At 42.2% G+C, this 15,129-nt stretch overlaps 1 protein-coding gene across 1 annotated transcript; it reads right to left on the bottom strand.

The window, feature by feature from the left end:
- Positions 1 to 1,983: 1,983 nt before the first annotated feature.
- eif6 (eukaryotic translation initiation factor 6) lies at positions 1,984 to 14,774 on the bottom strand. Its single transcript, XM_071334649.1, has 7 exons — positions 14,647 to 14,774; positions 14,084 to 14,220; positions 13,026 to 13,111; positions 12,621 to 12,796; positions 8,763 to 8,939; positions 8,323 to 8,504; positions 1,984 to 3,987 (listed from the first exon to the last, which is right to left on the bottom strand). The coding sequence occupies exons 2-7, from the start codon at positions 14,188 to 14,190 to the stop codon at positions 3,978 to 3,980; spliced, it is 738 nt and encodes a 245-aa protein (XP_071190750.1). The 5' UTR covers positions 14,191 to 14,220; positions 14,647 to 14,774; the 3' UTR covers positions 1,984 to 3,977.
- Between the last annotated feature and the right edge of the window lie 355 nt (positions 14,775 to 15,129).

Genomic DNA, 15,129 nt, shown 5'->3' with positions numbered 1-15,129 from the left:
ATAATTTCACAAACAATGTCACGGGCCATTTTAAACTAATCCTGGGTCGCTAACTATTGAGTTGAAAACAAAGTTGTTTTCGAAAAAAGGTACACACCTGTCTATATAAGGCCCCACAGTTGACAGTGCATGTCAGAGCAAAACCAAGCCATGAGGTCAAAGGAATTGTCCGTAAAGCTCTGAAACAGGAATGTGTCGAGGCACAGATCTGGGGAAGGGTACCAAAATATGTCTGCAGCATTGAAGGTCCCCAAGACCACAGTGGCCGCCATCATTCTTAAATGGAAGAATCAGGCCTTTATGGTAGTGGCCTGACAGAAGCCACTCAGTAAAAGGCACATGAACGCCTGCTTGGAATTTGCCAAAAGGCACCTATAGGACTCAGACCATGAGAAACAAGATTCTCTGGTCTGATGAAACCAAGATTGAACTCTTTGGCCTGAATGCCAAGCTTCACGTCTAGAGGAATCCAGGCACCGCTCATCACCTGGCCAATACCACCCCTACGGTGAAGCATGGTGTAATAAAACCTGTTTTTGCTTTGTCATTATGGGGTATTGTGTTTACAAGTTTAGATAGATGGCTAGACTAAATTGACCAATCCATTTTTTTTTTGCTGACATGGCTAATTGACTGTCAGTGACTGACAAGAGAGAAACACCTGATGGACAACCAAATGTTGAAATTGCACCTTCTCTATTCTACTATTCTAACTCTCTAAACAGTAAATGGAGACTCGGACAGTTCCAAAAAATTTATATATAAACTGGGTCGAGGGCACCCTGCTGCCCTAAGCGACCACTAAGGTAATTTATTCCTGCCTTACTTCATTGTTAAATTAGTCATGAGTCACCAGACCTGATCACAGAGATGCTAACTCTCTCCTCTAAAATTTGAGGTATTGGTGCCTCTACAGCCCGGATGGGCCACTTTGATGTGGGTGGGTGCCACAAAAAATTTTAACTCATCATGAGGGGCCCTAAGTGAAATTTTGTTAGGCACCTTGCACGCAAAACATTTTCGTTTTAGATTACATTTCCTGAAGTACATATTTTGCCATAGGGCGTAGAGAAAATTGTGCAGTTTTAAAGCGAGTTTTCTGCAATTCTACACGTTGCCATGGGGAGGAGAGAAACATTTGCAGTTTTGAACCCCGACAGAGTCCCACCCCCCAACATTTTTGTTTGTTTGGAAATTGATCGCAGATGCCCATCCAGGCTTTAGGGCATTTCAGACAGCTGAAGAATGTGTTTTATGATTGATTATATTTAGCTTTTTGTGTATTTGGATGTGTATATTCTATTTTGATGTGTATTGTGTTATACGGGGCTTATGCCAAATACCTTTGTCTTAACTTTCACTTCATCCAAATAAAAAAACACAATGCAAAAATTAACATGTTATTCACTCTCACTCAACTGTTGCAGTACTAGGAGTGGGTCTAAAGAGCTTTTCCAAAGTAATGCATATTGGTGCATTCCTAGTACATGACATACACTCACAAATTACTGCTAATAGCTTAGTGTTAAGGAATGTGCTGCATGCATATAGTAAAGAAGGTATATACTGTATAGTGCACAAATTAAATGAGATGTCACTGTACTGGGAGTGGGTCTAAAAAAAACTCTAAAGAAAGTAATTTGTGTTTTCAATGTAAGTTGTCAGCAGAGGGCACCAAATACCCATGTAGGTGGACAGGGGAGAGTAAATCAACAACCTTTATCAAACCATATCACTGAAGTTCAGCGCTATAGCGCGATTTCCAATAGAGCTGAGGTATGCAGTCTCCTCGAACATGGAAACATTACCTTTAAATTTCAATCATGCTATAACGCTGATCTTCGGCGCTACCGATTCAATCCAGCCCTAAAATAAAATGTCTCCACTCAAAAGTTTGACCACAACCAAAGTCTCATTCAAGGTAAGAAAATCAAAGATCATTTGACGATAAGCAACAGATTGTGTGACAAATACAACATGGTCTTACAGGCTAATCCATTTTTTTTTAATATATTGCAAAAAATCAGCAGGGAATATCGCCACATCTCAACCACGTGTTTGCCATGCAAGGCTTAACTGTAATGGAATTGGCAGACAGACTTAATGTACATTTTCCATTGGGAACATTTCTCTAGTTTCCCACAGCAAGGAAACCACCAGTTTCAAAATGGTTAAAAGTGATGAACGAAAACCTGGCATTCAAATTTTACATTTTATGATGCTCTTTTACAGAAAAATCGACATTTAAATAACCAAACATGGTAATTGTACAAAGTTAGAGATTTTCTGGTACTTTTGTATACTTTTTAGCCAGTAGTTATGAAAGTAGCCAAAAGTAGTCCCCGGAAATTGCGTACTACGTCACATACAGTGCATTCGGAAAGTTCTGATCCTTGACTTTTTCCACTTTGTTAACTTTATAGCCTTAATCTAAAATGGATTAAATAGTATTCCCCCCTCATCAATCTACACACAATACCCCATAATGTCAAAGAGAAAACAGGTTTTTAGAAATGTAAAAGAAAATATAGAAAATATAATTTGAGTCCTTGATGAAAAATACAAATACCTGTGGTAAATTCAATTGATTGGACATGATTTGGAAAGGCACACACCTGTCTATAAGGTCCCACAGTTGACAGTGCATGTCAGAGCAAAAACCAAGCCATCAGGTTGAAGGAATTGTCCGTACAGCTCTGAGACAGGATTGTGTAGAGAGATCTGGGGAAGGGTACCAAAAAATTTCTGCAGCATGGAAGGTCCCCAAGAACAAAGAAAGAAACAAGATTCTCTGGTCTGATGAAACCAAGATTGAACTCTTTGGCCTGAATGCCAAGAGTTACATCTGGAGGAAACCTGGCACCATCCCTAGTGAAGCATGGTGGTGGGAGCATCATCACCTGACTAGTCAGGATCGAGGGAACGATGAACAGAGCAAATTACTGAGAGTTCCTTGATGAAAACCTGCTCCAGAGCGCTCAGGACCTAAGACTGGGGCGAAGGTTCACCTTCCTACAGGACAACAGCCCTGAGCACACAGCCAAGAGAACAAAGGAGTGGCTTCGGGAAAAGTCTCTGAATGTCCTTGAGTGGCCCAGTCAGAGGCAGGACTTGAACATCTCTGGAGAGACCTGAAAATAGCTGTGCAGCAACGTTCCCCATCCAACCTGACAGAGCTTGAGAGGATCTGCAGAGGAGAATGGAAGAAACTCCCAAAATACAGGTGTGCAAAGCTTGTAGCGTCATACCCAAGAAGACTTGAGGCTCTAATCGCTGCCAAAGGTGCTTCAACAAAGTACTGAGTAAAAGATCTGAATACGTATGTAAATGTGATTTCAGTTTATTTTTAATAAATGAGCAAAAATTTCCAAAAACCTGTTTTTGCTTTGTCATTATGGGGTAGTGTGTGTAGATTGATGAGGGGGAAAAACGATTTTTCATTCCATTTTAGAATAAGCTAGCTGTAAGTAACAAAATGTGAAAAAAAGTCATAGGGTCTGAATACCTTGAATGCACTGTATGTACCACGTCTTTGCTGTCTCTGCTGTGTCCACTGAGCCGTTGGGCCCGCCCTGCAACCTCATTGAATAAAGCTGGACAAGCCTCTTGCTTGCTGTCACTTAAATGAGAGGGGCTGATGATCATTGGCTAGAACTCGAATTGCTAGGGTGCAGGCCCATATGGGGGAAAATGTAAGGAAAATGGCGCAGCACACCTTCAAGAAAAGAGTCGCTTTCAAACTAAGGATTACGTGGCTAATTGAGGTAAGAAAGTATGATCTACACATTGACACATCCAGCCCAAAGCAGGAGGTATAAAAAACAATTTCTCTTTAAGGAATTATGAAGTCTAGCATTGACATACCATGCAAATGTCCAACTCTAAACGAAGGTGTTAACCATATCAAATGACAGCGAGTGGTCTGCATCAGATTTTCAGGGATGACTCAAACCTTTCATTCAAGGCGGACTGGCATCTTATGTGAGGCTGAAAGAGAGAAATAATGTTATATTAGAAATGGTGCTGCAGCAGTATAGCATTTTATCTGCACTGGTAATTGAATGTCTAAAAGTCTCCATCAGCATCTTAACGTTATTTTAGGACTTCCCATTGAAAAACGATATCCCAAGTATGAATAAAGTATTGTATACACACTTAAGAGTAACTGACACTTTGACCTACTGTGCAGAAATGAAACAAACCGATAATGTCTAATAATCTGTCAAAAATATAACATTTGCCATTTATGCTTCAAAACCAACTTGAGGTTTAAAACTATTTGACAAAAAATCCATTACGCGCCTAGTAAGGCATTGTTAGCAGAATTATCTGGATGCAGTCACTGCATGATTAATAAAATTCGCCAATAAATCGCTAGGTAGTCAAATATTGCTATCAGGTTGTACATCACAGCTAGTACATTTTCTGCTGCTTCCAGCCATTCAGACGATGCGCCGTTTCAGTTACTCAATTTTTGGGACAAAAACCGATGAAAAAAGCAGCGATTGGGAATCAACACAATCAGTCTTGCTATGCAGTACGTGACTAAGACTATAGCTCAGGAGCTCCCAACCTAGGGGGCGCCAACGTTTCGTGGAGCGGGTCCTTCCTTGATTTGAGGGGTAAAAAACACTTTACAGTTTGCGATTGTTTATACCGATCTAAAACATTGCATAAATATGTTATGCTTTATGCTAGAAAAAAAGCTGTAAAATGCCAGGGGAAGACACGACTGATGAACATGGGAATATCTTTGAATTGTCTCCATGACATTTAGAAGCTGAGCTACGACCTTCTTTAGGAGCCAAAGAAATCGGACTTTGCTTGGGAAGTAATCTTATACAATGTGTGACTGTCCCTATCAATTGATCAAATCACTTTCTGTGAAAGAGAATATGTATAAAAACTAAATCAAGCTGGTGTTGTGTTTTTAATATAGGTAGGGTGTTAGGTGACACGACAAACAATGGAAGTTGTGAAGAAGAAAAAAACAGCAGTTAACAAATCCGTTTTCACTAAATGTCAATGTGGTCGTCAAAATACATAAATAATAAGTGACAGTTGTTTCCCATTTCAAAACATTTGAATACTGGTATGATATTTACGCAATATGAGCCCAAATGTAAAGTGCTGCGCAAAGAACGTTAAAATCTGTGGGACAGCCCTTTGTCAAACCCACGGTCTTCATATTTGCTCTTTGCGAAGGGTATTCCTCATCAGTAAGACTGATGTGACACTATCGCCAAGAAGTACGGGAAAGTCCTGAGAGTGTTTCACGGCCATCGGACATCTTTTGACTGGAATCATTCAGATTTTTCAGAGACACGGGAAAAAAACAGCAGGTTACAAAGCAAAGCTTCGTAGCTACGTTTTGATGAATGGGTTGTCAGGGATTGGTCCAAATTCACCTTTCACAGTGATTATCTGGTGTGACCATCATTTGCCTCATGCAGCGCGACATCTCCGCATAGAGTTGATCAGGCTGTTGATTGTGGCCTGTGGAATGTTGTCCCACTCCTCTTCAACGGCTCGGCGAAGTTGCTGGATATTGTCGGGAACTGGAATACGCTGTCAATCCAGAGCATCCCGAACATGCTCAATGGGTGACATGTCTGGTGAGTATGTAGGCCATGGAAGAACTGGGACATTTCTCAGTTTCCAGGAATTGTGTACAGATCCTTGCGCCATGCATTACCATGCTGAAACATGAGGTGATGGCGGCGGATGAATGGCGCGACAATGGGCATCAGGATTGTCACGGTATCTCTGTGCATTCAAATTGCAATCGATAAAATGCAATAGTGTTCATTGTCCGTAGCTTATGCCTGCCCATACCATAACCCCACAGACACCATGAGGCACACTGTTCACAACGCTGACATCAGCAAACTGCTCGCCCACACATACACATGGTCTGCGGTTGAGGCCAGTTGGAATTACTGCCAAATTCTCTAAAATGAGGTTGGAGGCAGCTTAAGGTAGAGAAATTAACATTCACTTCTCTGGCAATAGCTCTGGTGGACATTCCTGCAGTCAGCATGCCAATTGCACACTCCCTCAACTTGAGACATCTGTAGCATTGTGTTGCGTGACGAAACTGCACATTTTGGAGTGGCCTTTTATTGCCCCCAGCACAAGGTGCACCTGTGTAATGATAATGCTGTTTAATCAGCTTCTTGATATGCCATACCTGTCAGGTGGATGGATTATCTTAGAAAATGAGAAATGCTCACTAACAGGGATGTAAACAAATTTGTGCACATTTTAGAGAAATACGCTTCTTGAAGCATATGGAACATTTCTGGGATCTTTTATTTCAGCTCATGAAACCAACATTTTACGTTTATATTTTTGTTCAGTACAGAATTTTCACAAATTCCAGACGCCACGTAATTTCTAAACATCCTATGAATTTATAAAAACAGGAAAAGAAGCGCATCTATGTGCTTACTGGTCACAAAATGTGTAATTCTTCCCGGGGGTGTATATCAGGGATACTCAACTACTATTTGAGAAGGTCCGGTCACAACAAATTTCCTAGGTGGCAAAGGTCTGGATGGATATTGTAATGTATCGGTGTAGTAACAAACCCCCACATCGCAACCCTCACCCCTCATTGGCAGAGAGAACATTGTGCCATTTTACAGCTAATTTCCTGAGATTCTACACATTTTGCCATGTCTTGTGTGTTCATATGATACCCGAGTGACTCAACAAGATCAAAATGGGGGCCCCCTTGGGGTCGAGGCCCCTGGACACGTAATCTGGCCATGATAACTACAAAGTGTAGATAGATAGGTAAGTTAGGCTAACCAGGATTAGTAGTTAAACAACTGGATATTTCTGATAGATCTCTAAAGGTCTTTCAGTGAATGGACAGAGAAACTGGGGCTGCAGGTAGCCTAGTGGTTAGAGCATTGGACTAGTAACCGAAAGGTTGCTAGATCAAATCCCCGAGCTGACATGGTAAACATCTGTCGTTCTGCCCCTGAACAAGGCAGCTAACCCTGAACTAGGCCGTCATTGTCAAGAAGAATTTGTTCTTAACTGTCTTGCCTAGTTAAATAAAGGTTAAATAAAATTAAAATAAAAACTGCCCACGCACTACCAAATTTCAAAATTGCACCTTGTGCATTCTACTATTACAACTGTCAACAGCAGTAAGATGAAAGCCCGACAGTTCCAAAAATAAATATAAAATAGGGACCCGCATTGACCCCATTCTGGGTCCGGATCTGTACCGCGGTCCGCCTGCGAGTATGTCTGGTTATATGAATAATTTTATTATGATTTAATAGTGCCAAAAACAGTGACAGTTCCTCTAAGTGTAAAAAAGATCAAGCGTTTTTTCTTAGACTTCTGTGCATTCTAAAAAATACCTCCCCAAAAACCAACAAAGGTCATTTGTTACGTCATCAGCCGCAACCCAAAAATGTTTGGCCTACAACCCCATTTTGATATCAGAAAATGTTAATGTGATCAAAGGTCATGAAGTTGACTGCAAGTTTCTGCAGCTCCTCAACAACTTCAAAGTGCAGCCATCCCATCGGTCGCCTGCATTGTGGGAGGCTCTATTGTCAACCAATCATTAGGTTGTTTTTGTTTGACCCACACGGACGTGACCAAAGATGTGACTGAAACAGGAACCAACTTTGAAGCAATTCATGTATACAATGGATATATACATTTTACAATGTAGGATACACACATATGATTTCAGTTTGTTAGTCTGTGGTATGGACGTTAGAGCTATATACTTTTATATAATTAAACTTTTAGAAAACAATGGCACTACTTTGACACTGCCATGTTGATCTGAGCCTTGCCGTTTGAAAAACAACAGTGGCCGACTAAGTTGTCGCAGATGCACCTCCCCCGACTTCACTCATTTACTCGTCTAGCTCGCCTAATAAGTCGAACGCCCTCGTTGTCAGGTAAATCACATGATAGAGGTGAAAAGGAGACTGTATGGCAACTTTAATAGCCTAGTCAGGAAATAGATTCAGTCTAGTGTTGAACACAGCTGAACGTGAGCAAATTGCTCATGGTTTTATGAAAGTCGGATCTTTAAACGGATGAAAGCAGGGGCCTCAAACATACAAGGGCCAAATGCTACTTCAAAAACAAAAAGCCACGCACTGTGACATAAGACGATGTTGCATTACAAACGGATGGAGTGGCTAAGCCTGTTTCTCGGGCTCAATCTTAACCCTGCCTTTCCGGTCATACATAGATTTTTTGGGTGGAAAAAGGAAATGAAGCAACCTCTAGAAGATGCCTAAAATTTGTGAGTTTCTCACGGTGTCAGAAGTGATCACTCACCTGTCAATTAGAGAGTCTCTCATCGTGGTAGCGATGGCACTGGGCTGCGCCTCGCTCAGTCTGAACACACTCTCAATGACGGACAGCTCTGTGCTGGTGGTGTCCAGGCCAGTGAAGGCACACCAGTCATTTACCACCATCCCTGCGGCGATGACCTCGCTACCACGGTTCACTGTTCCAGCCTGTGGAGTGCCAGAGAGGGAGAGATTTGGCAACAACAACTTGATGCAATGTGCCCCCCTGGGCACTTAAGTAGATCAAAAACAAAAATGTAAACAAAATGAAGAAATTTCCACTTAGCCTATCAGAGTGCAAGGTAGATCTATTACCACATTGCTTATATGTATCAGATTGATTCAGATCTACATGAGCCTTGCAGTCGGGGCTAGGGACGATGTAGAAATGAGCATAAGCACCACTCTATGAGAACTACCGCTCACCACCAGAGGCACTTGGAGTAGGGAGGAGAGCTCATCCTGGTCTTCTATGGAGGTTTTGGGGTGTACCAGTCCCCCCTGATTGCTGAAGGCACAGTAGCTCCCCACTAGAACTTGCTCTGCTACTGTCTGACGGAACACCTCCACCTTCAGACTGTCCGCCAGGATCTCCTCAGTCTCCTAAACAAACATGGGAAGTGTGTTAACATCCCCTACATCAGACAACGTACTAGGGATGAGCATGAAAAAAATAATGTAAGGATATCAGTCAATTGAAATGCACTACGCCCTTATCTACCCGGTCTCCCGGGTGGCGCAGTGGTCTAGGGCACTGCATCGCAGTGCTAGCTGCGCCACCAGAGTCTCTGGGTTCGCGCCCAGGCTCTGTCGCAGCCGGCCGCAACCGGGAGATCCGTGGGGCGACGCACAATTGGCATAGCGTCGTCCGGGTTAGGGAGGGTTTGGCCGGTAGGGATATCCTTGTCTCAGTATGTATAAAAAAAAAATATATATTTTTTTTTAAATAAAATAAAATAAAAAAATTGTTATAAAATGTATGCACTCTACTGTAAGTCGCTCTGGATAAGAGCGTCTGCTCTTGGCCGGTAGGGATATCCTTGTCTCAGTATGTAAAAAATGTAATAAAATGTATGCACTCTACTGTAAGTCGCTCTGGATAAGAGCGTCTGCTAAATGACTAAAATGTAAAATGTAAAATCTATGGACTAGGGCACGGTCTAAGGTACTGCATCGCAGTCTTTCGGCATCACTACAGCCTGGGGTTCGATCCCAGGCTGTGTCGTTACCGGGAGTCCGACAGCGAGGTACAAAATTGGCCTAGTGTCATCCGTGTTAGGGGAGGATTTGGCAGGCGTGGCTTTACTTGGCTCATCGCGTTCTAGCGACTCCTTGTCGCGGGCCAGTGCGCTTGCGGGCTGATTACGGTCGTCAGTTGAACAGTGCAGCTGGCTTCCGGGTTAAGCAAGCTCTTGTTAAGAAGCGCTGCTTGGCTGGTCATGTTTCGGAGGACGCATGACTTGACCTTCACCTCTACCGAGCCCGTTGTGGAGTTGCAGCGCTGAGTCAAGATCGTAATCACAAAATTGGGGAGAAAAAAAGGGGGTAAAAATGACTTAAAAAATACAACTAATCAAAAACAACAAAGCTAGGGGCGTGGATCAGAAAACCAGTCAGTATCTGGTGTGATACATCTTTGCATGGTTGATCAGGCTGTTGATTGTGGCCTGTTGTCCCACTCCTCTTCAATGGCTGTGCGAAGTTGCTGGATATTGGCGGGAACTGGAACACGCTGTTGTACACATCGATCCAGAGCATCCCAAAAATGCTCAATTGGTGATATGTCTGGTGTGTATGCATGCCCATGGAAGAACTGGGAGATTTTCAGCTTCCACGAATTGTGTACAGTTCCTTGCGACATGGGGCTGTGCATTATCATGCTGAAACATCAGGCGATGGCGGCGGATGAATGGCACGACAATGCGTCTCAGGATCGTCACGGTATCTCTGTGCATTCAAATATCCATCGATAAATGCCAATTCTGTTCATTGTCTGTGGCTTATGCCTGCCCATACAATAACCGCACCACCACGGGGCACATGGTTCACAACGTTGACGTCAGCAAACCGCTCGCCCACACACCATACACGCTGTCTGCCATCTGCCCAGTACAGTTGAAACCAGGGTTCATCCATGAAGAGTACACTCCTCCAGCATGCCAGTGGCCATCGAAGGTAAGCATTTGCCCACTGAAGTCGGTTATGACCCCGAACTGCAGTCAGGTCAAGACCCTGGTGAGGAACGGCGAGCACGCAGATGAGCTTCCCTAAGATGGCTTCTGACAGTTTGCGCAGAAATTGTTTGGTTGTGCAAACCCCCAGTTTCATCAGCTGCCCGGTTGGCTGGTCTCAGACAATTCCGCAGGTGGTGGTCCTGGGCTAGCGTGGTTACACATGGTCTGCGGTTGAGGCCGGTTGGACATACTGCCAGATTCTCTAAAACGATGTTGGAGGTGGCTTATGGCAGAGAAATTAACATTCAATTCTTTAAGCAAGAGCTCTGGTGGACATTCCTGCAGTCAGCATTCCAATTGCGCGCTCCCTCAAAACTTGAGACATCTGTGGCATTGTGCTGTGACAAAGCTGCGCATTTGTGAGCGGCCTTTTATTGTCCACAGCACAAGGTACACCTGTGTAATGATCATGCTGTTTTAATCAGCTTCTTGATATGCCACACCTGGGGGTGGATCCCAAAAAATTGCTGCCCCATTACATTGAATTCTATGGGTAAGCTTCCAACATTCTAATGGCAATGGCACAAGAGAGCTCGACAGCTTGTAGTCATAAAACCCGGAAATGAGTTACCTCTTGTTCATTCAGCCATCCCTATTGGAAAAATGAATGGCAAACAAAACATAAATCTCCTAAGCCTGTGTTCAACACAGACCTTATTTTCGGCGTTTACCGCAAAACAGCACTAATTTTCTCTACAGGGTTTGTCCAACGAACCATGGCGGAGTTAGTGCTTACAAAAAGACGCCATTACAATCTCTCTCTATATAGGCGATTTTTAAACAATTGTAGCTAGCTGTTGTTTTCAAAGTTGATTATATTATACATAATTTAAAAGGTTATTTCATGACCACTTGTCAAACAAAGTTTAAAATGTATCAGGGTTTCCTTTTTAAATGCAATTTATACTGTAATTATTAGTAGCGCGCCCCAGTTTGGGAACCACTGACAGCCTATACTCAACACTGTCCATAAAGGCTTATAAAAATACTCTCATTGAATAAAAATCTAAAATTAAAAGACACAAATTGGCATATCAGATTTTAAATAGCCTAATTACACGGGCAAAAATGGTAAGAAGTTCAATAATAAGTATGAGGAATAACAGTAGTGTTCCTGCTGAGATTAGAACACTAACTAGTTGATATTTTGGCCCATTGTAGGGGATGGGAATTGTTACGACTTATATTAGCTATTGTGGGAAAAAAAGAAGACAAATTTCCTTAAGACAAGACGACAGCCAAAATCTGCCCCTACACTCAACCTAAATTATCTTTCAATGTATTGTCCACCCACTAGAATCAGTTAGACATTTGGGTTCACAATCTGATTGGGCAAAATAATGTTCATAATACAGTTCCGACAAATCAGGTCACCTTACCAAATGTCCTGCTGAACGCTGCCTTTTTCGATGTTACAACCTAATGAACCTAGTGCTAAATTGCCAATGGTGAATAATGTAGCCTATGGATTTAGGCTCATACAAGTGGAGGATTGAATAACTAGTACCAGGCTATATTATCACATGCTGTCAAAAGGAAGCATTCTGCGACAGAAGTGACAGCAAATTCATTTGTGCTGCTCTTTTGACATTTGAGTTCATGAACTTTGTTCAGCGGAGAACAAACGTGCCTGTCCAGTCTGCCGTGGCTGCCTTTGCCACGCTAATCGTGAGGGACGTTTCACGAACGCGCATCCAATCGCTTTGGTCTCAGGCCCTTAACAAAATCACAAGCTTCAATCTGCCGCGGTTCACAGTGCGGTGGCAGAAAATGGTGGATCTCCCGGGTGAAGCTTCCGAGGTTACAAAGCTTATGATGTAGAATTGCAGGCGCAATATGCTTCCATTTCAAAGGGATTTGGAGGCACAGTTGAAAGTTGACACACTGAATTAGAAAATAAAATAAGTACTTTTTTCAACGCGTGAGAAATAAGTATGACATGGGAAGAGGGTCAAATGCGTGTGTCACGCCCAATGCGTGAGAGTTGGCAGCACTGCAATCATGCATGACAAACATAAGAGGTATGAGGCAAGAGTTGTTTTTTTCTCACCCTGTCCAGATCAGGATGCACTAGGGCCACATAGTCATTACAGGCTATGACATTCCCCAGTGCTGAGAGCCGCTCCTCGACCCTCTGGATCTTCACCGTGTCTGGAAGACAATTCCTAATGTGCTGCAGCTCCTGGTCAGTAGTGTTGTTGGGCACCAGGAGTCCATGACGATTCCCTGAATAGCAAATTTAGTGTGGAAGTAGTTGAGCAGGGTTAGCTGGGCTAAGTGCAAAATTGTGACAGTCAATTATCCAAATTATTTTCAGAAAATAGAAAGCGCAGTATTGGTCTTACATAAAGCATAATTGAGTATTCCAGTCCCCTGTTGAACTGATGACATTGCTTTGTGTTTCTTTGTGCACTTGCACAAAGCCTAGCTGTTTGACCTACAGAGCTATACTCACCCACACACATTCTTCCAATTATCCGACATCCTGCTATTGAGGCATGTACAACTGGGATGGTCTCTGACAACTCGCCTTCAAAGACACTGAAATCATAGAGTTCATGTTACCATGACAGCAATAGAGCCCCACAGTGGAGGTGTCAATAGTCATAAAACCTAGCGGTCAAACAGGGAAATGGTTCAAATCGTTTCTCACCATGTTTTTTCCCCATATGGGATTTTAGAAAATTTAAATAAGGGCTGTGTTTCGTATAGGCTTACCAGGGCGTGACGTTTTGATAACCATGTAAATCCCCCGAACAAGGTCACTTTTACCTTGAACTAACATTAGATATTTCATACAGAAATTCCTACCTTTGCCTTGACCATCGGAACAAGTGGAACCATTTCCCTGATTGACCGCTAGGGTATTGTGACTCATACTGTGGTACTCTATGCTCATTCATAACAACATTCCCTGGAGAAAGCTGACAATACTGTATGTAAGCTTTCAATACAATTGTACTTGTCCATTTGTTATGGAATTCACTCTTATGCTCTGTCCGCTTGATCAAGACAGGTGAGTCCACCCCAAAGCGCTGATTCATGAGATTGACTCAGAAATCAAGTGTGCTTTGCATTACACCCAACTCAAATCAAATTTTATTGGTCACATACACATGGTCAGCAGATGTTATTGCGAGTGTATTGCGAATGCTTGTGCTTCTAGTTGCGACAGTGCAGTAATATCTAACACACAAATCTAAGGGACGGAATAGGAACATACACATATAAATATATGCTTAGTTAAATAAAGGTTACATTTAAAAAATATATATGTAAGTGCTTTAATATACATTTAAAAAATATATATGTAAGTGCTTTAATATGTTTGGACACCAGGAAAAGTAGCTAATGGGGATCCCTAATAAATACAAATACTGGTGCTTTCTATTCGAAAACTAGGTTAGTTGAAAATAAATGTACCATCTCAAGCTAGTTATCCGCCGGATGTTCGATCTGATCAGCTAACGTTAGCTAGCAAGCAACGTCTGGAAAAGATGCCACATTTCTTACCTATAGAAATTCTCTGACCCACCAATTGCAACTAGGCAATATGTGTTTGTTAATTTGGCGAAGCAGCCTATTTCGTTGTTCTTCTCGAAAGATGCCCTGACAGCCATGTTGAAGTTCACAGTTGAGGAAGAACTTTCCTGAAACAAAATAAAATACCCGTCAATATTTCACAATTCCTACCTAGCTACCGTTAGCTGACTATTAATTGGTTACTTCTAGCCAAGCCTAGCTACTCAGTTAACTCTCTCATCTCAGTCAGCCCAATTTGCTGATTATAATATGTACGGTAGAGTATCCAAAGATTGTACAACAGCTACAAACACATGACAACTACCACCCCATAATTGAAAAAAATGAAGACGCAATGCATATGGCTAACGTTAGCAATCTAGCTAGTGGAGTGGAAATTGCCTCAAGTTTAGAAGTTCAGTAACGTTTATTGAACACATTTTCAAGAAAATCCAAGACCACGGGCTGGTTCCCATACACACTATAGTTATTGAGCTACGTTTGAATGTTTGAGATATCGGATTAGCTATGCAAATAACAATAACTTCACCTACTCAAGGTTTGTGGCCTCAGCAAACGCGGACTTCTTATTTTTCCTCACACGTGTTCACTTCCTCGTCAACGTCATGACGTAAACCCACAACACCCGACGCAAGCCATGTGTTTGGCCCTTTCAATGCCGTGTTCAAAACCACTGGGAACTCGGAAGTCTCCCGACTTCAGTAAGTTCAACACAACTGGAAACTCGGGAAAAACGAGTTTCGACTGAAAAAAATATATAGTTTTGAACGGTTATCCAAGTGGAAACTCGGGCCTCTTCCCAGAGCTCTGACTTTCTGATCTGAGATCACTGAAGTCATGACTTGATTTATTGAAACACAATACAACCACCCAGTAAAATGCCATTAAAATCATTGTGGAAGACACAAGAAAGTAAAAAAAAATATTTCCATTGTGGTCCTCGTGAAAATACATGAAAACAAAATATACACAAGATTATAACATGAAAGCAAAATGAATCTCATCAATAGGGAGGA

This window comes from Salvelinus alpinus, chromosome 12 (genome assembly GCF_045679555.1).
Source record: "Salvelinus alpinus chromosome 12, SLU_Salpinus.1, whole genome shotgun sequence".
NCBI lineage: Eukaryota > Metazoa > Chordata > Actinopteri > Salmoniformes > Salmonidae > Salvelinus > Salvelinus alpinus.
This window is presented reverse-complemented; position numbering and strand designations above follow the sequence as displayed.

Bases quoted from the DNA above. Each gene is read 5' to 3' on its own strand.
- eif6 (XM_071334649.1), bottom strand. From the start codon at position 14,190: ATGGCTGTCAGGGCATCTTTCGAGAAGAACAACGAAATAGGCTGCTTC. The intron at 8,940-12,620 runs GTGAGAAAAAAA...ATGTTTGTTTAG, and splicing joins TGCATCCTGATCTGGACAGG to GAGACTGAGGAGATCCTGGC. The intron at 8,505-8,762 runs GTGAGCGGTAGT...GGCACTCCACAG, and splicing joins TACTCCAAGTGCCTCTGGTG to GCTGGAACAGTGAACCGTGG.